Raw genomic sequence first — 24,073 nt, forward strand, 5'->3', positions numbered from 1 at the left:
TCATTATTATGGTGGATTGACAGTTATAAGAAAAATATATCATTTGCTTTTATTACTAAATTATAGGCAGTAAATCTATTCACCTACATCTAGGTAGGAATGTGTAAGTAATTTTACTTATGAATGAGATAAACAATTTTAAACATTATAAAATTCCTTTTATTCTATAGAGTTGAACATGTGATTTAAGTTAAAATTTTTTTTAAAATCAAGTATTTAAATTGCCAACTACATTCAAACATGCAGGTGTTTTTTTTTAAACCCTTACATTCTGTATTAATTCTAAGGCATAAGAGTGGTAAGGGCTAGGCAAATGACTTGCCCAGGGACATATAGCTAGGAAGTGTCTGGGGTCAAATTTGAATCCACAACTTCCCATCTCTAGGCCTGGCTCTCTATCCACCCAGCTGCTGCCCCCTCAGTGCAATTTTAAAAACCGTGGAGTCCCACATCATTCTCCAGAGGAGGAACACAAGGATGAAATAATGACACCCCCCACACTCTTAAGGATTTTAGATAAAAAACTAGTCAATCTGGGAATAGCTGTGATGAACAAACATGTTTATGACTGTTGTGTAAATAGTGCTTTTATGTTTATTGGACAAATTTGGATGAACACATGCAACTCTTCCAGTTGGACAAAATCCATATTGCCGTTGAATGATCTACCATTTCAATTAATTATAAAAAGTATTCTTGTTTTCTTTTAAACTTATTTTTATTGCTTTTATTTGTATACCACCTTCATTTCTAAACCTCTCTCTCCCTCCCTCCTTCCCTCCCTCACCTACCAGCAAGCTATCTCTTGTAACAAAGATCAAAAAAAGAAAGTGAAAGAGAATACAGCAAAACCAACTATTAAGCCTGCCTCTCTGCAGTGGAACACTCTACCTTCCCTACCTCTTTAAAGAAGTAAAGGGGAGGTGTGTTTTCTATCTCAATGTTTTTTAAAAGCATTTGGAATGCTTTTGGATTTTATTAAGAAAAAGTGTTATCCCTATATACTACAAAATATTTATAGGAAACTTTGAGATAATTAAGAATTGTAAGAAAAGTAGATGGCTGACATTTGCAGAATTGACTAAACAAATTGGGTTCCATGAATGTAATGGAATATAACTGTTGCAAAAAATTATGTAGGTGATTAATACAGTGAAAGATCTACACGAACCAATAGGAGTGAAATAAACAGAGCCCCCAAAATGCATACAGTGACTACATTATAAATTGAAAGAATAGCTAAACAGGACCCAAATGAAAAGAGAAGACATCCCAAAACTACCTATCTTTGAGGTGTCAGGTACAAAGGTGTTATACATTGCACATATTTTTGGATTTTTTCAAAATATCAATTGTGCTGAATTTTTTTCCTCTAAAAAAAATATTATTTGTCATAGGGAATGGCTCTCTTAAAGGGGTAGGGATGCTTGGGATGACTATGGAAGTGTAAGAAACTCAAAATATCAATAAAATTTTTTTTATTTATTTAAGAAAAGGGTTATTTGCAAGAATTGTCAGTTACCAGTCTTAGCCACGTTCCTATTCTTTAGATAGTTAATGAACTTCCAGAAAAGAAAGTAACGAACACACTAACAGGCTTCTTTAAAAAAATAAAAATAAAAAAGATGAATCATATAAGGCAAATTACTTTGCCTTTTTTGATAGAAGGCTGCTAAACTGATAAATGAGGAATGCTGCTAATACAGTTTACCTAGATTTTAGCAAAAAAGTTTGATAAAAGTCTCAGGCTATACCATGGAAAATGAAAAGTGATATGGACAAATTATATTACAATTATAAGAACTATATATATTTTAAATAAAATTAATTTTCAGAATTCCATTCTCCCTCCCACTCCCTCAGTTGAGAAAGTAAAAACAAATCCTCTGTTAAAAAGATACAGTCAAGTAGATCAAATTCTCACATTGGCAATATGCAGCCCACACAGACATGAATGTGTAAATGTAGGTGTATCTCAATTTGTATTGAGTCCATCACCTCTCTTATCAGAAAATGGATAGAAATAGCACATTTCATCTTGATTCTTTTGAAAAGAGTTTCTTGTTATGTTATGTTCCTAAGTCTTTCAAAGTTGTCTTTATAGTTTTTTATGGTACAGCTATTGTATAAATTATTCTTCTAGATATGCTCACTTCATATAGCTTCAGTTCATGTAAACCTTTCTAGATTTCTATAAAACCATCCTCTTCATGATTTCTTACAACATAGTGGTATTCCATCACATACATCTAATTGTTCAGCTGTTCTCTATAATTTTTTATGTATAGTTCTTTGCTACCATAAAAAACTACTTTAAAAATATTTTTTTGTGCCTGCAAGGCCTTGTTCTTTTCCTTTGATCTCATTAGGAATGTAGGTTAAATAGTTGTATTACTGAGTCATATAGTAGATCTAAGATTTTTTTTCTGTAGCCCCAACAACAACAAAAACAAAAGAGGAAAAGCAACTAGATTGGGTCTAGGTTAGAGGAGATCCATACTGAACATATTAAAATTATGGGTATGTCGAGGATACACATATAAGATATCTGGAGTAGGGAAAGATACCAATGGCATTAAAAAAAATCTTAGATTTTCTTAATATAAAGGTTTATATATGCTTACTCCTACCTATACAACTCTTTATATACAACATCTTTTCTCTGTAAATTGAGGATGTTATCCTTAGTGAAAGATTTGGCAGGGAATAAGCTTTTTTAGTAGTAGTGTACTCGCATCCTTACTGTCTCATAATGAATTAAAAGATAGAAAATATTGTGCATATTTGATTATGAAAAAGACTAATTCATTGAAATAAAGCATCTTTTTAAAGGCCCTTTGACAGTAATGTGTCTCCCACTCATCATACATCAAGGTCATTCAGGATTCCTTTCAACTGTAATAGAATAACTTTGTACCCTTTTCATTGACCTTTATCACTTAACATTGGACTAGTTATAAAACAGAGAAAGGTAGGCCCACCAAAGGCATTTGTGACTATGGTGGAGGAGCAATTCCCTAAAGATTATCTTCTAGATAATCCTGTTTGCAGATGACATTGTGTTGATTATTTCAGGCTACCAAATTTTGCATAGCCTCTGTAATAATAAATAGTTGTCCTCACCATTCACAGAGGAAAGACCAAATGAATGATGGATGTGTTGCCTATATTTCAACATTAATTTGGGGGCTTAAAGAGATAAAGAATTGTGCTTAAACCTAGTTTCAGACAGTTAACAAGTTACTTAACCTCTGTTTTCCTCAGTTTTCTCTACAGTAGACTAGGAATAATAATAACACCCATCTCAGGGTTATTGTGAGAATCAAATGAGATATTTGTAAAGTCTTAGTACAGAACCTGGCACATTTATAGAAGTGTTTGTTCCCTTCCCCTTCCCCTTGTTCTGATGGTTCCTGGAAAAGCGAAACTGAGTGAAATTTGCATACTATGTAGATTTTGACCAACTGTTTATATATCTGGGACAAAGAATATAAATGTATAATGATCTATCTAGAGTTGAAGAGGAAGAAATCAGACTTCTTGCTTTTGAGAAACTGCAACTTTTCCTGGGCTTAAACTTCCCATGACAGCCAAATTTGCCTATCTTTTCAGTCCTAAAATTTTAACAGTGTTGCTCTATGGCAGCAGGAAGTGGAATACCACTGTGTTTAAAGACCTAAAGATCAATATGGAGAAGCATAATATGGGTATGAGCAGACTGCAGTGTATAACCAATGAAGAACTTTCATGTCATCAAAGAATGATAAGAAGAGAAGCTTGCAACAGGGGCACAGCCAGAAAGTTCCACTGATACCTTCATAGTGTTGAAAGAAAGTGAGGAAGTTTCTGAAACTTTGGATATACCCTCTGGGGAACTTTTGGTAGAAAATGAATGAGTTGTACATGATGAGCCAGCATGCATGTATTGTGATCTGCAACCTTACAAAGAACTGAGGAGACCATAGATCCATATGAGTACTGAAAAATAGATACTCCATTTTATTTTTAGAATATCCAGTTTATGGATATTTTGTGTTATTTTTTCCTGTTAGTTACTAATTTATCAAGAATACTTGATAAGTCATCTTTTGTTCATTTGGGGAAAGAGTAGTAAATTTATGAAAATATTAATTTTCTTAGAAATTGAGGAGATACCCATTAATTGGGGAATGGCTGAACAAGTTGTGTGAATGTTACGTAATCCTATTGTGCTATATAAGGACTAACGTGACAATTTCAGAAAAACCTAGATAGACTTAAATAAAGTTATGCAAAGTGAAATGAACAGAACCAGAAGAATATTGTACACTGTCAAACAATGTTATTTGATGATCAACTATGAATAACTTAGTTATTTTCAACAATACAAATATCTAAAACCTCCAGAGAAAGAACTAAGAGCATCTGAATGCAGATGGAAGCATTCTTTTTCACTTGATTTTCTTTATTGTTAAAAGTCTTCCACCAACATGACCAGTATGGAAATATGTTTTGTATGATTGTACAAATATAACCTAGATCAAATCACTTGCCTTTTTAGGGAGGGAAAGGGGAAGGGGGGAGAGATGTTGGAACTCAAAATTTTAGAAAATAAATTTAAATTTTGTTTTTTATATGTAATTGGAAAAAATAGAGTATTGTTTAAAAAAAAAGAAAATATTAATTTTCTTACAAGTGGCTTATGCTTTTATAGTTTTGTTTGGTCCAGATCTATAATTTCATTGATGTAGGGAATTCCCAATAAGGAAACAACTTCTACCAATGGAAATCAGTACCTGCTTTGGAATTTACAGTCTTAGAGGGTTGCCTGGGTCACTGAGAGGTTAAGTGATTTGGCCCAGGTTATACAGCTAATATGCCTCAGAGGTAGGACTTGTGATTACCGAGTTGTAATAAATAGGGATGTTTGATGAAGGGACTGGTTTAGGGTGGGCAGGTTTTTTTTATTTTTCAAAAATGTTTAACTTATTGATGATTTTTGTTTTAAAGCATTATTTCCTCTATTGATATGCAATTTCATATGTTACCAATATTTTAAAATATACTAATATATTGCTTTGTCAAAGAGAATATCCCAGTTCCTTGAATGTCTAAACATTTCTTGTGAAACATGGGTCATTTTTATACTACCTAAGGTAGGATAAACAACTAATTTCCTCCAATATTCTAGTATTGGTATATTGTTGGACTGATAGATGTCGTTCCGTAAACATTTGTTAAACATGTATATAATATGTTTGTAAATGAGCCTGACAATATTCACTGTTTTTAAAAATCCAGAAAAACGGCGGAGCCACAGTTCCCCTTAGAGAAGAATAGATCTCTAACCTCTGGTAACAATGTTTGATTGTTATGTTGGAATATACCTCTTGATAAGTATTATTGTGGTTATCCCCACTTGTTAGAATAAGGCAGAATTTTTCACCAATAGTGGAAATATAAAAATGGACTGTGTTCCATTTCTTCCCTCCCTCGGCATTTCTTCAACTTTGTCTTGACAGCTAAGAAAACTTGTTTTTGGAATCTGATAGTACCACTTTGTAATCAGTCTGAATGATACTCTTGTACCTTTCATAGGATCATAGATTTAGAGCTGGAAGGTACCAGGACCTTAGAGGCCATTGAGTCCAACCCCCTCATTTTACAGATGAGGAAACTGAGGCACAGAGAGGTTAAGTGACTTGCCCAGGTTCACACAGCTAGTAAGTGTCTGAGGTGGGATTTGAATCCAGGACTTCATGACTCCCAGTTCAATGCCCTATCTCTAATTGCCCCGTTGACTCTTTCAAAGAATTGTTCATTTATTAGGACCCCTTATTGATATTACCTAGTACCTCCCTAAATTGTCCCTTGATTTTTTTTAATGACACTCTTCTGTTACTTTCTGTTGTGTTAATTGCCCCAGTTATTCCTTTATACCTTCATCTTTAGAAACATTTTCCAGAAATTATTTTTATATGAATTTAAATTTTATCATACTCACCAGATTTTACTATAAAATCATTTTGCCCTTTAAAAATACCCTATTTGTATCTATTCTAACTTGTAACATTTTATGATTTAACATAACTATTCCTGCTTATAACTGTTGCTTATAGGTATATATGTGGCATGCTATAAAGTTTTTTAAAATGTTTCTAATTCTTTCATATTGCTGTAGAGAAACATATTGCTATTATGTTGTTTTTCTCTCTTAAAATAAAAAAGTAACTGGCCTGTTTCTTTAAAAGATGACAAGTAAGACTTCTTCCTCATCCTGCCCTGAAATTTTTGTAGTATTAAGATGAAAATACAGTGTAACACAGATGGAAAGTATAGCACTCAAAATCTCAGGGCTGTAATATTTCTCACCTGGAAAAATTTATCATAGCTGAGCTTTTCCTTAGTTTTTCTTAACTAAAAAATGAACATACTATTTACTCTTTCTTTGATAAATTGTGCAGACTAAAATCAAACTCTTTTATTGCAGGTGCGAGAAGATGTACTAAATTCATTGAATAACAACTTTCTTCAAACACTAAATCAAGCTTGGAATGATCATCAGACAGCTATGGTGATGATTAGAGACATTCTAATGTATATGGTAGGTGGTAATTCCTTCAAGAGGGATATTTGTGAAATGCAAAAAATAATTTTTTTAAAGTTCCTAAGTGTACTAAGCTTCTATAAAGTCTATAGATGCAAAAAAAAAAGTGGTAAATTATGTTTTTGCTTGATTATCAGAGTGGAAATGTTGTTCAGCTTCTTGGAGTTATTTTTACTATCATTTCTGATTCATAATGCAAAATTCTTAGAAAAATGTTGCGCACCCCCTCCCTACCACCAGTCAGAGTCAGTATATTAGCTGACATAACTTTTTTGTGCTTATTTGAAAAAGTATGTATGTGAGTGAAAGATCATGAGAAAGGAGCTGAATATAAATATTCAGTTCTCAGTTCTTTAACTGAAGGAAATTTTCATTTCCCTGTCATTTATTTAGGTTATTTTTTAACATAGATGACTGAGGATTTGAAAAACTACACTCTTATAGTTTACTCATTAATGAGTACTTTCCATGTTCATAGAAAGACATTGGTTAAAGTTGATAGCATTTTGAAGTTACACTTGTATTCACAACTTTTTTTCCTCACAGCAAAATCAACTAAAAATTATTTTTCACTTGTTCAGTAAGAGAAAATCTTTGGAAAATGTTAGGTGTTGTTGAGTAGGCTACTTGATTAAAATCACTTTAATTCATAGTAAACAGTTTTCTTTTGGGTTGTAGGATGGTCTCATTGGACTTATCCACCCATAAATTTTCTATGTGATGAATTATCTCAAGCCTGGGTATGACACTCTTATCAATATGCCATAAGATTCAGTTGGTTAGAGCTAAGGGTTATGTTTTAATAATAGGAGAACTTGTTCATCAGACCTTTTTACTTACTTTACCTGGCTAAGTAAAATAATTCTTAAACAACTGACATTCATTTAGCTCTTTAAAAATTTCAAAAGAATCTATATACACTATGTCCTTGAGCCTTACCGAAATCCTGTGAGGTAATTACTACACATATTGCTACCCCTATTTTTTAAATGATGATACCAAAGCTTCCAAAGATTAAATGGCTTACCAATGATCATACAGCTAGTAAAAAGGATAGAATTTAACACCATGTCTTTCTATTCCAAGACCAGCACTCTATCCACTATACCTTGCTACCTTTGAAATTTAGAAGCTATGTGTTATACCTTGTAACTTTTCTCTTACTTAGGTAGCTCCTAAGGATTTACTGCTGAGTTGTAGGCTTGTTTTGATACATCATTGAAGGAGGGAATTATGAATTCCTCAAGCTGACAAATCACAGTCCTTCATGTATTATAAAATGAATTCATCATAGTTTATAGAATTAAAAATTAATAGACCCTTATTAAATGTAAATATACCCTCATCTAATCATATCACCACCATAATTCTAATATGTCTGTGCTTTATAATCAGACATACTGCTTTCTTACAGACCTTTGTTCTTTTAACCATATTGAGCCAACTGTTAAAATGCAACAGAAAAAGTGATGTATTTCCATTTATTTTTCCAAGTTGATTTTTTCTTCATTCTTTATCTGTCAGTAACCTTGTTCTGACAGGAGAACACATCGAAAAACATGGACATTTCTCTAATCATAGTGGTGGTAGTAAGGATGTGATTATATAGAAAAGCTATATCACTTTGATGAAATTGTAGAAATACAGTATAGCCAAGATGAGAGAAATAACTGTTTTTGACCTTGATTGATTTTTTTTGTCTCGATTTCCTTAGTGCCTGTTTGAATATTCCCAGTCTCTCTTCAGGGACTAACTCTTCCCACCTAGCTCTCAGCAGATCTTATCAAATACTTAACTGAGAAAATTGATAGAAGGTCTTCTACCAAAGAGAAGGTTTAAAATAGGTACTGAGGGAGAATAGAGCCACTCAAAGACGAGTAGAAAAATGTGTTTGCAGAAGTCAGTCCCTATTTGAGATTATGTAACTTCAGTTTGTAATGGACCCAGTTATTGTGATTGTATGACTTTGTTGGCTCTCTGTAGCATGCTGTTCTCCCCTACTCTACACTTCAGATCATGTTGATGTTATCTCCTCCTTCTGGAACAGTAGCCCTTCTCACCAAATCTTGTTCCTATCCCTTTCTGTTTCCTCCAGCAGTATTATCACTTTGATCTCCCAAGTGTACTTCCTATTGCTTGGGAAATGCCCAGATCTCTATCATCCTTTAAAAAACCTTCCCTTGAGCCTACCTTTCCTTCAAGTTACCCTATTATGTATCTTCTTTCACTGCCAAAATCCTGCCAAGGTGAAGACTGGGGACAAGGATGGAACAGGATGGAATGAAACATGATCATTGTCTCTTATTTTCCCATTTCCTGTTTACTTTTCCAATCCTTTTATTTTGACTTATGGCTTGATGCATTAATTGCTAAATATTGTGACCCTTTCTCAGTGCTATCCTTCTTGACCTCTGCAACATTTGATAGAATTGCTCATTCCCTTCCCTCCTTTTATACACTCTTCTCTGAGTTTTTGTGATATCTTGGTTCACCTACATGTGTGGCCACTTCTTTTTCAGTCTCCTTAGTTGAATCACTATCCAACCATCCTACTTCTTATGGATATATGCCAGAGCTCTGATTTCTCTGGCTCTATATAGCTATCCTGTCTCCTGATTTCCAGTCACCAGGTGCATATTGAGTATTTCTTAGCAATGCTGCTATTCTGTTTTCTCTATGACTCGGCTTAAGTTGTTCTCCTGGAATATACTTCTTTATTTTCATCTTGAAAAATCTTTAACTATCTTAACACTCAATTCAATTGCCACCCTCATTCCTGGTCCTTTTCAAGTGCCAGTTCCCTCCCACCAGAACTAGCCGTTCATATGCCTTTTGTCTTTCTATTACATATTATTTGTTTCTTTATACTTTGGATGTTTTCCATTCCTGTCTTTTTATCTGAAACACCTACAGAGTTCCCAGTATATACTAAAGGTGCTTAATGTTTTTATCAGTATTCTTTTCTTTTAAGTTTTGTTGATATACTATTAGGCAGATTCATTTCTAATACTTTCCTTTTATTTTCTATTCATTTGTTTTGAATTATAATTTTTCATTTTGGTAATTTGGCTTACCTCCCTTTAATCAAGAAAGGTAGCCTTTATCTACTTGCTTTTTAAAGCAATAACTACTAGATTTTTCATCAATTCACTTTTTTGGTTGTGTTTTTTTAATGTTGATTTTCATATAAATGCTTAATTTTTGTTAAAAGTAGGGGGCAGCTGAATGGCTCAGCAGATTGAGAGCCAGATGCAGAGACAGGAGGTCCTGGGTTCAAATTTGACCTCAGACCCTTCCTAGCTGTGTGACCCTGGGCAAGTCACTTGACCCCCATTGCCTAGCCCTTAACCACTCTTCTGCCTTAGAACCAATGCACAATATTGATTTTAAGACTGAAGATAAGGGTTTGTTTGTTTTTAAGTTACAGTACATTAGCAAGGTTATGTCCTTAGATCCCCTTTGTGATTCTACTTGTTTCTGTGGCTTAGTTATAAATATAATATCCCATCCCCCCTCCCCCCCTCTCTCTCTCTTCCCCTCTCCCTCTCTCCCTCTGTCTCCCTCCATCCCCCCTTCTCCCTCTCTCCCTCTCCCTCTGTCTCCCTCCCTCCTTTTCTCTCTCTTTCTACCTCCCTCCCTCTCCCTCTGTCTCCCTCCATCCCTCTCTCTGTCTTTTTCTCTCTATCCCCAACACATTATGCAGTTCTCTTCATTTACATGTTCAGTTAGTTTCTTGCATCTAATGATTCCATACTTGAACTCATTGTTTTTCTCTCCAAACCTGACTCATTACCAACTTTTCTGTTTCTTGCACCCACCATCAACTGTTTCACATGAAATCAAAATCTGTGTCATCTTTTGACTCTTATTCCCCTCCATCCAATCTATTTCTCAAATACTTTTAGTGTTGATCTTTACTCCATTCATACTGACACTGCTATAATTAATCTCTCACCTTCATTACTATATTTTACCTCAGCTTTTCTTCTCTGTTCTTGATCTAGATGCCAAAGCAATTTTACTAAAGCAGAAAGTCTAATCATGATACTTCCTTGTTTAAGAACTTAAAGTAACTGCATAGTTTTGTTGATCTCTTCTTTGATTTTCAGAATTTCTATTTGAGGATTCTATAATATCTGTTGGGTTTGTGGTTTGTGTTTTCTTTTAAATTTCATGACTACTCCATTCATCTGTTTTCTCGTTTATAAGGACCTGTTTTAGACTCTCCTACCTATACAACCTTATTTCATACTATTCCCCTTTAGATTTCATCCTAGATGAACTATTATTATCCTCCTACCTCTGGGATCCTTTCATATTTCCTGTGGTTGAATTCTACTTTCTGTAAGATGCATCTTAGATGCTGCCTCCATGAATAAAATCTTCACTGATTTATTCTCCCCTGCCCAACCCTCTGCTGAAAATTACATCTCCCTCCAAAAAGTTTTCTAATGGCTACATCCTTTGTCCTGAGCAAAGGCTGGATTTTGTAACAATTTTATTCACACACATCTATCTTCACCTTCTCCATAATGGAATTGTCTTTTTCAATCAGTAAATAATATATTAAGTGCCTACCATGTACCAGGCACTATGCTAAGTGCTAGTTTTTTTTTTTTTTTAATGCTTAAAAGGAGCTTAAAATCTAATGGGGAACGGTAAGGTCTCTTTTATTATTTATTTTTTTTAAACCTTAGAAACCTGTTTTAGAATCAATACTGTGTATTATTTCCAATGTAGAACTATAAAGGTGGGGCTGTGGTGGTTAAGTAGCTTGCCCAGCATAACACAGCTAAGAAAGTCTGCTGTTAGATTTGAACCCAGAACCTCCCATCTCTAGGTCTGACTTTCAATTCATTGAGCCACCTACCTGCCCCCCTATTATTTATTTTCTATATCTTAAGCATAGTACTTTGAACATAGTCACTTAATACACTATTAAATAGAATTTTTAGGGAAATATTTGGTTATTTTAATTTCTTTTGGAAGCGTGTGTGTGTGTGTGTGTGTGTGTGTGTGTGTGTGTGTGTATGCATGCATGTGTATCCTGTCTGTCTGTCTGTCTTGGTAATTATTGCTTGCATTTCAAGTCTCTTCCCTCTCCCCTCCTTCCATTCAGCCACTAAAGTAATTCTTCTTTAAATCAGATCTGATTGTACATAACCACCACCACCACCACCACCACCACCTCCACCCCCCCTACCTTCCACCCCCTCAGTGGCTTCTTATTGACTTGAAGAGCCAATACAGAAATGCTCTGTTTGGAATTTAGAACCCTTTATAACCTAGCCTCTGCCTATCTTTTTAGGTTTTTATACCTCACTCCCAAACATGTACTTGTACTCTTTGATCCAGTGACACTGGTCTCCTTTCTCAGCTCTGGCCATTTTCTCTTGCTTTGTCTATGTTTGTTTGCATGTGTCTCCTCCATTTGATTGTAAGTGTGAAAACAGGTTCTTTTTCCTCATTTTGAATCCCTATCCTTTAGCAAGCATTTAAACACCTACTATATGCCAGGCACTGTGTTAGCACTAGAGCTACAAAGAAAGACAAAAGGTCCTGCTCTCAGGGAGCTCCCTGTCTAATTGGGGAAACAACATGCACATTATACAAATAATTTATGTAGTTTAGAGTTGGAGATAATGGAAGGAAGGCGCTAGCATTAATGGAGATCAAAAAAGGTTTCTAGTAGAAGATGTGACTTTAATTGAGACTTGAAGGAAACCAGGAAGTAGAATTGAGGAGAGAAAAAAATTGCATGCTTGAAGTAGAGTCAGTATAAATGCTCAAGAGTTAAAAGATTGAGTGCCTTGTTCAAGGAATGTAAAAAGAAAAGTGGGAACAGGGGCCAGGTTGTGAATGACTTTAAAAGTCAAAGAAGATTTTCTATTTGATCCTGAACAATACTGCAGTAATTTATTGAATAAGGAGGTGATGTAGTCTGACCTGTGTTTTAGGAAGACCAGTTTGAAAACTGGAGTGGAGAAAAGCTTGGAATAGGAAAACCAAACAGCAGACTCTTTTAGTAGTCCATAGATGAGGTGTTGGGCCTGCACCAAGTGGTGGTTATGTCAAAAGAGAAAAGGAGGCATATTTTAGAGATATTATGAAGGTGGAAACAACAAGACTTAACCACTGATTATAAATGGAAGAGGCAGGGGGTGGTGAGAAAAAATGAGGATTCAAGGATGATATTTAGGTTTCAAGTTAGGGTAATGAAGAGGATAGTACTCAGGATGTGGGGAAAGAGAATGAATTCAATTTTGGATAATTAGTGTTTAAGTTGTCTATAAGATATCTAATTCAAAATGTCTAATTAGCAGTTGCAGATACTAGACTGGAGGTTGGGAGAGGTTTGCACAGTATAAATAGATCGCAATCACTGAATCCATGAGAAATAGTGAGTTCAATAAATTAGTATGGAGGAAGAAAAAAAGACCCAGGACATAGCCTTGGAAGACACACAGTGAGTGGCCTAAAGAAAGGAATTTGGAAGGACAAGTCAGATAGGAGAATGAGAGAGCAGTGTCAACACCCCCCCCCCCCAAAAAAAAAACAAGAAAAGAAGATCAAAAAGAAGAGGGGTGGCATGCTGGGTGACTCAGTGGATTGAGAGTCAGACAAGGAGGTCCTGGATTCAAATATGACCTCAGACACTTCTTAGCTCTCTGACCATCAACAAGTCACTTAACTCTCATTGCCTAGTCCTTAACACTCTTTTGCCTTGGAACATAGTATTGATTCTAAAACAGAAGGTAAGGGATTAATTTTTTTTTTAAGATCAAAAAGAAGAGTTTCCTCAACAGTGTCATAGTCTTCAGTGGCATCAAAAAGGGTATTAGATTGGGCCATTTAGGAATCACTGATAACTGGAGAGATAGTATCAGTTGAATGATGAGTTTGGAAGCCAGATTGTGAACCAGCAGATATAAATGGATCAAAAGAGGGTTTTTTAAGAACCTTGGGGAGTGTGAAGAAGGAAAGCCGGGGCTTGTTTAGAGGCAATAGGGAAACAGCCAGTAGAGATTGAAGATAGATGAAAAGTGGGAATGATAGAGGGGACCATCTGTTTGAGAAAACAAGGCGAAATGAATGAACTTTTATCATGTAGGAGACTTCATTCACCTTGGCAAAGAGATGGATCAACTCTTCTTGTAAAACAGGCACGAAGGAGATAGTGACTTAATAAGACATGAGTGATATGAGATGAAGAGGAGTGAATAGATGCAGCTCTCAACCTCATATTTTCAAAGACACATGAGGCAAGGCTCTCAACTAAGAGTAGGAAAGAGAGGACCCATAGGAAGTTTGAAGAGAGATGAAGATTTTAAAAAACTGCTGTGATTAACTATATATACCTTTTCTAAATTTATTATACATACTGTGTGCTAGTTGGAATTGTTTCAAAAAAGTGAGACGTGTTTAAGAAAATATAAAAGATCCTTAAGCATGAGTTCTAGGAATGTGGGTTTGCCTGATTACAAATTTGGGTTTTTGTTTGTTTTTGTTTTCCTTTTTTTTTTCATTTAATAGAGCTAAGAATGATCTGATGCCTTGAAATCTTGTTTGAATTTGAGAAAGACTTTTTAGAAAGGAAAGATGTTCTAGGTACAATGATCTACTTGATGTTTTTAATTACCTTCTATTTTCTGGAGAAAGTTCTTGCTAGTTGTTCATGCTAGTATGAACACTAAGTGCTTGTTAATTATGTAAATGTATACATTGTTTTGCTTAAGAATTGCTTATTTAGTCATCAAGGGTATAGACTCAGAATTTTTAGAACTGGTTTTCTACATTACCTTTGTATCTGAGATCAGCTATCTGAGGCTTAAAGAAGAAACATGACTAGTTAAAGGTCTGACAGGATTCTAGTATTAAACTAGCCCACTTGACCCCATCCAACCAAATTTTCAATAAACTAAACAAAATTGTAAGGACTTGGGCATTCTACTATTTAAAGAAATCTCATGGTGATTCTTTTAGATAATGATCTGTGGCTGGGCTACTCCCTCTCCTCATGCTTTGTTGCCAGCCTGGAGAAGCCTGTCTGGAGGCCATGCTCTCTGTGCTCCAACTCAGGGAGGTTTTGGCTTTCCTACTCCTATCCTTAGATATCCTTGAGGTGGTTTAAATGCAAGTTCCTTGATGACAGGCTTATTTGTATTTCTCTCCTCAGCATTTAGAATAGTGCTCAGCACATAATGAACAACCACAAATGCTTCATCTATCTGTGCCTTGTGATGAATTTTTACATTTTGTGTAACTATGGATACTCGTACATTTATGTTCATATTATTTAGGTTGTTAGATTTTTAGATTGTGTTTTACAAACCAACATTACATTTCAAGGATAGCTTTATTCTGTAGAGTGACTATAATCATTCAGCAAGAATTCTGTGTATATATTCAAATTATCTAGGTGTTAATTTTTGTTTATGTTAAATGATGAGCTATGTTTAATGATTTTTTTTCCATTAAAACTGTGGGGTCAGATTTCTTTTCAGTTGTTACATCCTAAGAGCAGGAATTCCAGTTTGCCAAGTGTGATACATTGAGGTGCATGATGATGATTCTCATGTGTCTCATGTGTGAGTTTTTCTTTTTCTTTTTTTGGAGGGGAGTGCATCCCATTTATTTTCTGTGTAACTTTTTAAAATTACCTTTTATAACTATTGAATAACTTTGTTACTTCAATGGATCTTTAATTCCATTTATTGTGGTTACTTACTTTAGTTCACACTTTTCTTGTCCTATGCAGCTCTTATCACAGCTTTCCCATAAGTCACTGTGTTAAGGTCCTCATTGCATTCTGGAAGTCTTTTCCATGACCTGGATATCAGTGTAGTACTTAGACCATTCATCTGTTTGTTACCCTTTGTTCTTATTATGTGACCAACCCGCCTCTTTTTTTTCAATGATAATCTTCCAAATGGCATATTTTGCACATCATTTTCATACACACACACACACACACACACACACACACACACACACACACACACACACACACACACACATATATATACTATTATTAGCAAAGTATGCTTACATTTCCCTTGAGTCTCTTCCCTCATCCCCACTGTAGGAAGCATCTTGATTTTGTTAAAAATGCTGTATAATTTCTCTAAAGCAACCCAACCTACTTTTCCCCTTTTATTTACTTCTGGGATTAGCTCATTATTCATCTATTGCATCTGCTCAAGATACAAGTAGTGATAGACTGATTTCATTGACCTATTCATCCTAGTGCATGTTATATTCTGAATAATAGATATTATTCATCTACTTGGTTCTTCTTTGTGAGTTGTTAGGGTGAAATTTTGGATTACTATGAATTTATTTTGGGGGCTCTGTAGTATTCTATGCTTTATATAATCTGGGCAGTTTCATCTGTAATCAGCAACTGGAGAACCTCACTGTCTATAGCATGAGTTCGTAGTCTTTTGTATATGTCATTAACCCCATTGGCTATCTGGTGAAGCCTGTTGACCCCTTCTCAGTATAATTTTCTTGAATGAAAAGTATTACCAAGGAAATCAAAGGTTAGTGGAAAAAAAGAGATTTTTTTGGGGAGAGGTTTCTCCTGTGTTCATGAGCTCTCTGAAATCAAGGTTAATACCCATGATATATATAGGGAATCAACTCTTTTCTTGAGCTCTGTAGAGCACATTCTTTACAATAATGCAAAAAAAAAAAGATTTGTTGAGCTTTCAGGCTTCAATTGTTAACAATGAGTTAACGGTGATTGTGAGATAATTATTGCTGCTTTTGTCTCTATCAGATTTGTGTGTGGTTTTAAAAATGCATAGGGCATACTTTGTGAAGGAAAGACTTAAAGGCTACATTTTTATTCTCTAAGGTGTAAGTAAGCACAGAAAAATCTTAAATTCTATGTATTTTATGTAACTATAAAATTGTAATCTATTCTAGTAATAATAGGTAACATTTATAAAGTGCTTTAGAGTTTGCAAAGCACTTAACATACATTATCTCATGTGATCCTCACAACAACCCTGTGAGGTAAGTGTTATTATTATCCTCATTTTACAGATGAGGAAACAGAGGCTGAGAGAGGTTAAGTGACTTGTCCAGGGTCACACTGCTGGTAAGTGTCTGAGGTAGGATTTGAACTCAAGACTTTCTGACCCCCAAACCAGCATGCTATCAACTTTGTCACCTAGCTTCTTAGAAAATTGTTTGAAAAAACCTATTACCTTCTCATGCTCAAGAATGCTATCAAAGTATGTGTAACTCGTTCTTTTAAAAATGAGAAAATGGACACATGGTTTGGCAGATATTGATGGTTTTACAGTTATGTTATTTTGGATAATAATACTGTCTTTCCCCCCAGTTGCTTGATGTTATCTCTTTTGTGTTTATCTTAAGAATCAACTTTCCAGTGTTCTCTAAATTATGTCGCTTTCAGTAAAGATATCCTTCTCTGTACCTGGTCTGATCAAACTGCTCTTATGTTTTGTCTTCATTAGTACTATTTCTGCTTCTTCATTTAGCATATCAGAAACCAAGTTGTTAAAATACAGCACTGTCATTAACACTGTCAATTGAGATAGAAAATAATTTCTTATAGAAGCACTGTTTCATTTTTTTCCCTTCATTTTGTTTTTCTGTTTGTACTCTTTATAGTTTTACTTTTAAATGCCCTTAGAATGATGGCTTAATTGGATCCAATGCCAAGTCTTCTACAAATAAATTTTTTGATCCATTGTTTGTTGATGTTCTGTGAGGCAGTCAATGTTCATAACATTCCACTCTCCTTTCTCTGTGGAATTATTCATTTGAAATTATATTCTAAACCTGAGATCAATAAACTACTGGTCCAGGGCCAAAAGAGGGACTCTCCTGACCACATTCTAAAGCAAGAAAAGTATTAATGGCCATATATTTTGATTTGGGTAGTACATAATATATGCCCAGTTAAGGCAATTTCTGGACTCACTTGGTCTCCTTATGGTTATTGTCTCACATTAATTAAACATCTGTGGAAATGATATTTGGTGTCAATGTCTTTATTCCATTTCCAATTTTTAAGCATCAATAACATGCATAACTGATTCAGGTTGGAACTATTATAATTTTGTACCATATCTCCATCTCATCTTAAGCCTTCTAATTTAGTATTGATTTGATTTGGTCTCTTTACAAGAATCATCTGTGCTCACAGTGGTGATTATAAAATGACTCCTACTCTGATAACCATTCATTTTCTGTAAAGACATACCTTAAGTTCTGTTCTTTCGTTTAGTGCTTTCAATGTCTTAGTGCCTTGCAGATTTCTTCTTGGAAAAAAGACAGTGGGGTTAGTAGTTTCTTTCAAACCTCTTCCATCCCAAAATTTCAGAAAAAGAAATTTTGTAGCAAATACAGAATCATGAAAGAAAGAAAAAAAAATAAGGAACACAGCATTTGATTTTAAAACAGTCCATGAAATATCAGAGAATTTAAATTCTTAGAGGTCCCATTCAGTATTCTCACCATACCTCCCTCATCCAGGTACTAGACACTATAATAAATATTTATTCCATTTTATTCTTCCTACCTCCTCTATGTCCTAGACCTGGTGAACATGAGCTATCTATTTGGTTTGTGGCTTATTGGTTCTCCTTTGGCAGTGACTTGGCCTAAGTCGCCCTACCTTTGTCCTCCAAGAAATGTGAGATAATGATTTTGCCTAGCCATGAATACTCCATACCGTAGCAAAGTAATTCAAGAAAACTGTGAAGAACTTTGGAGAAAGACAATAAAGAACTAATAGTTTGAGTCCACCCAGTGTCACCAGAGAAACACTATAAACTTGAATTTACAATTTCAGTAACAATACATTTTGCAAAAAGCCAAGAGAAAGCCATACCTAAAAACAGAGCACACTTAACCAGTGCTTATTGACTGAACTGAAACATATTGTATAATAGAAGTCATTGAGAATGGAAAACATTTCTGAAAAGTCAAGGAGTTCCAACTGCAACCCTAAAACATCTCTTTCACTGGCTTCTCTAATCATCATTGAAGAAAGATGGACCTTGAGCAAAAGAGAAGTTGAAGCATTCCTACCAAAAAAAAACAAAAAAACTTGCACAGGTGAGCCACAGTATTTGCCTTGCTTGCACCTTAAACAGTAGAAATATATTATTGGTAAGTAAGCATAATTATCAATAAAAAACAATTCTCTTTTATGGACCTTTAAAAAACACTAGATTGAGAGCTTAAAAGAAAAAAAGCTCAAGAATCTAAAAAAGCACATAAGAACAAGGGCAAATTGAGGAATTAAATTAACTCTTCGAATTAAATTTCTTTGATCATCTGTAAATAAATCTGTATCTTCTGCAGGAAGGAAAACAGAAGATATATGGATGGCTGAAAGAAGAGAGGTAAAAGAAGTGGAGTTGAGATGTTGCCCCTTAGTGGGGCAACAGGATTCTTATGAAAATATATTAGCCTAGAAGTAAAGCAAAACTAATTGAAAAGATAAAAAGTACTGATTTTAAAGGAAAGGGATAAAATCAATATAAAAGGAATAAATGCAGAAAAATAAACCAAAGAATTATATTTAAGTTTTAAATCTGAATGAGTTAAACAGTCTAATAAGAGAGCGACAAAATGGGTGAGAAAACAAAACTCTACAATTGCATACATTTCAAGAAATTTATTTTAAAATATGGTGTATGCGAAATGAAAAACTTAAAAACTGGAATAAAATTTATAATGCACTAAGTGGTTCAAAAATCAGGAGTTTTCAAGCATGTTATTGGACAAAGCAGAATTAATTCATCATCTAGTTCTAATCAGAAATTATACTTCAGTTACAATAGACAATGAAGCATATGCACCAAAGGAAAAATCTGGACTGAAAAACAAAAAACTGCCAACTGATGCCTATTTAGCAATGCAGTAATCATAGGAGACCTTAATGTTCACTCCTCAGAGTAGGACAAAGCCAATTTTTTTTTAAATACCTGAAAAATAATATTGAACTGAAAAAGCAGCTGAATATATTGTGAAGGAACACATTAAAGAATTTAAATATATCATACCACATGCTTCTTTTACAAAATTCGGTCATATGCCCAGATAAATTTTAAGTAAAGATGGGGGCATCAGAGTGGCTCAGTGGATTGAGAGCCAAGCCTAGAGATGAGAGGTCCTATGTTCAAATCTGGTCTCAGACTCCTCCAAGCTGTGTGACCCTGAGCAAATCACTTACCCCCATTGCCTAGCCCCTACCACTCTTCTTCCATAGAACTAATACATAGTATTGATTCTAAGATGGAAGATAAGCGTTTTAAAAATTTTTTTTAAGTAAACATAGAATAAAAATACTAAGAATATCTTTTATGTACTATAACATAGTAAATAATTAACAAAGGGAACATAAGCAAAAGGTAGAAACTTAAAATGAGGTATTAATGGCATCTCAAATGAGTCATAGAAAAAATCATAATGGTAATAGTAAGAGAGTGTTGATGATTCAACATTTTCACATTTTTAGCATGGAGCCAACCAACATCATTTTCAGAGGAAAAATTATATTGCTGAAAATATGTATTAACAACATAGAAAATGAAAATATTGGAATTTTAAAAAAACTAGAAAATGTGCAAGAAAATACTGAAGGAGCACAAAAGTGGACATTTTTTAAATATTAGATAAGTATTAGATAAGATATAAAGTAAAAAGTCTGAAGAAATTATCAACAAAAGCTAAAAGTGAATCTTTGAAGAGACCAACAAAATTAGTAAAATATTTATCAGTTAAAAGAAAAAAGGAAAATAAAGTACCAAAAGGATCGGAATCTATTATTCAAAGTTAAAGCAAAACCAAGTATTTAAAGAAATGAATAAATTCTTATTAAAATACAAAATGCCTAGATTATTAGAAAATGAAATAGAAATTTTATCTTGATCACAGAAAATAAAATTTACAGGCCATAAAGTACTTCTTGGTATAGATAGATTTACAGATTAAATATTTAAACATTTAAAATGCACCTAATTAGAGATCCAGAATAGAATAGTAGATAGTGATATAGTTGGAAGATCTAGGTTTGGTTTTCAGACATTTAAAAACTATGTACCTGAGTTGTAGACTCTTAGCCTTTGTGTGCTTCGGTTTCTTCATCTGTAATTAGACATAGTCCCCTCTAACATCATGTACTCTGATCCTGTTATAATATAAATAGTATTAAAATTCTCAACAATTAAGAGGAAACCCCTACCAAACTCTTTGCATAACATTGTCATTGTTTGTGGTTGGATTGTATCAGTGTAAGAAAATTATATGCCTAAATTATACATTTGATGCTCTTCTGATCAACCAATGTGTGCTTTTTGCTTTCCAATTCCTCTACTTGCTCTTTCAAGAGAAGTTGGGTATTATCTTTTGTTTTAACAGTGACTTCTTTTTCTGTCACTGTTTATAATAAAAATGTCAATATTGATTTGGTTCATCTTTAGTATTTTGATTTGTTGGTTGCTGGATTATAGGCTCACATTTAAAGCATTGACAATTAAATGAATGTTGATAGACATTGTAAAAATCTGTGATTCTTAGCATTCTTTGTTTTCTTTCCACTTCCCTAACTTGATCACAGTGGAAGGAAACCAAATCGGTTTTAAGAATCATTTCTTTTTCTTTGTTTCTTGGATTACTGGAGTCAAAGGTTTCAAATGAACTTCTCTTTTTAGGTAAGCTCTCTCTCAGATTTTGTAGGATTCTATGTCTTTAAATTCTAGAGAGAATATCAACCCAGAAGGGATGAATAACTCAGGGGTGAAATTCTATAGACACAAAGATAAACAATTCTGACATAGAAGAAAAACCAAGCTGTCTGAAGGTACTGATATTGATGCACAGTGGACTCAGCTACAAAACTTGATTTTTGAAAAGATTTGTGCAGAAGATGGAAGCAAAAGACAGGTAACAGAGGATGAATATGAAGGAATGATACAGCCCTTTAAGAGTAAACAGAAGTTTTCAGAACAAGCTGAAACACAGAGGAAAAGAAAGAACAACAAAAAGCTGGAAGTCTCATGATTTAACCTATTCTTCCTCCCCCCCCCCCTTTTTTTTTTAAGAGAATTGAGTCTGCAGACTATAGGTCAATAAGTGTGACTTCTTGTCCTGGCAAAATTCTAAAGTATATTTTTAAAGGAACGGATTAAGTGAAATTTAGAAAATAAAACCATGATTAGAGAGTGAAAATAAATTCATCAGAATGGATAATGCCTGTCTAATTCTATTTACTTATTAACAGGATTCTTAGGCTCAAAATTTAGGAAAATGTAAGCTCTTAGTTATTTAGATTTATTTTTTAAAATATTTGACATTTTGTCGATAACACAAATTTATCTCAACAAATTCTTAAACGTTAGCTACTAAAAAAAAAACCCAAAAGCTAAGCAAAGGCTCCTTATAATGATTTTAATGGAGAGTACATGCCACTTTGCACCTTTGTAGTTTTACCATTTTTTAACAGAAAGGAAGGACTTGTGCTTTAACTTGAACAATTTGGTATTAAATATCCATTGAATTTTACCTGAATTCTGTTTTCTTTTAGTAATGTCTTTGTTTAAATTGTTATAGTCATTGTTTAATTCAACTTTCTTTACTATCACTTTGAACACAATTAAACATCTCAAAATTTTCATTTGATGTGTTTTCAGGATATGAGATTATTTCATTGTGTATCTATGTGTGTATATGTGTACATGTATGTATATATAAATTATCATTAATCCATTTCCCAGTTTGTTTCCAGTTGTCTGTTAAGGATAATGGTGCTATTGATCTTTCTTAATATCTGGGTTTTTCAATGATTAACTTCCTTTGGATATTCAGTAGTGATATTTACTGGTTACCAAGGACTCAAGTATTGGAACTGGTTGACTGGTTGGATCCAAAGTCTTAAGTTTTTGAAGTCAGCTTGGAAAAGGAGTAGGTGTGCTTCACAGGTTTATGCCAATTTTCATCAGTGAGTTGAATAAAGATATTGCTGATTTGTTAAATTTGTAGAAATTACAAAACTAAAAGGGATAAACTATGAATGGAATGAGAGAAACAGAACATGAGGTCTTCAGAGGCAAGCTAATGAAAAAGGTTTAATTAATAGTAATCATGAGTTCCAAAGACCACCTTCACAAGTATGTGATATGAGAAGAGCACAGCTGAGCTTTTTTCACAGTGAAAAAGAGCTAAGGGTATAGTAGAATGCAAGCTCATGATATAATTGCATGTTATAGTAGTCCCATAAGAAAGGAAATTTTCCATTTCAAACCTTGATTGTGTTTTTTTGATTGTTTGTTTTTAGTAGGACTAGGGAAGTAATAGTGATAAATCCCTGCCACCCTGGTTGGTTTGACTGTGTTCAGTACTATGTCCAGAAGATAACCAAGGTGGCAAAAGGCTTTGATGTCATCAATCAGTGAGCATTAAATGACTACTGAGGGTCTAGACTAGACTGGACTAGGCTGATGAATATAGCTTACAGTCTAGTAGAGAAAATATTTATGCACTTTAGCATTTACAAAATAAATACACATTTTATCTTATGAAAATTCTTTTAGAGATCATGCCACAAAAGGTTCAGTTGAAGACTTTAGCCAGGACTGAGGAATCTGGGTATAATGTAGAAGAGAGATTAGACTTGTTTTCCTAGAATTCAGAAGGTAGAATTTAAGTTTAAAAAACCCTTAGAGATATTGGAAAGTAGAAAAGGTTATCATGGGGAATAATCTATTCCTCTTCATAAAAGGTCTTAAAACAAAGGTTAGATGAGCTGGATCAGATAGCTTCTGAAGTCCCTTCCAACTCTCAGATTCTGTGATTTTTAAGAACAAAACTTCCCACCTGTTAGAATTGACCAGGCTTTCTTTTATGGCCAATAACTCTTGTGGATGACTTTCATATAATTTTAGCAAGACTTTTACTTGAAAATAATACACTGAAAGGAGTTTTACTTATTTTTACTGATTTGGGGTAAATACTTTTACATTAATGTTTGTTTGTTTTGGTTTTAAATTGCAGGACCGTGTCTATGTACAGCAAAATAATGTGGAGAATGTCTACAATTTGGGATTAATTATTTTTCGAGATCAAGTTGTACGATATGGGTGTATTAGAGATCACCTGAGGCAAACTCTGTTGGACATGATTGCAAGAGAGAGAAAAGGAGAAGTTGTAGACAGGTATGATGATCTCTGTTTACTGCTGCAATTTTTAAAACTGATAATATACAGAATTTACAAATAGTGGAATAATAGTAAATAATCTTAGAGTTTGCACTCTGGATGATCAATTAACAATTGAAGTTGTAATTTTGATGAATCAGATTAAATTTCCTTCTATTATATCTTCTTAAAGAATCAAGAGTTACTTTCTTTTAACTTTAGACATTGTAAATGCTATTTTAGAAAATAAATTTTATTAGAAAACTATTCCTATAGACCTGTGTTGGCAAAGCTATAGGCACTGGTG

General features: G+C 34.0%; 1 protein-coding gene across 2 annotated transcripts in view; it reads left to right on the plus strand.

Moving 5' to 3' along the window:
- CUL3 (cullin 3) overlaps positions 1-24,073 on the plus strand; it is a 103,136-nt gene that overhangs the window by 39,457 nt on the left and 39,606 nt on the right. For both annotated transcript variants that reach the window (XM_001365391.3, XM_056807380.1), the window contains exons 3-4: positions 6,470-6,583; positions 23,624-23,784. In XM_001365391.3, the coding sequence (XP_001365428.1) occupies positions 6,470-6,583; positions 23,624-23,784 (275 nt within the window). The remainder of the gene's footprint in view (positions 1-6,469; positions 6,584-23,623; positions 23,785-24,073) is intronic.

Source organism: Monodelphis domestica, chromosome 8 (genome assembly GCF_027887165.1).
Source record: "Monodelphis domestica isolate mMonDom1 chromosome 8, mMonDom1.pri, whole genome shotgun sequence".
NCBI lineage: Eukaryota > Metazoa > Chordata > Mammalia > Didelphimorphia > Didelphidae > Monodelphis > Monodelphis domestica.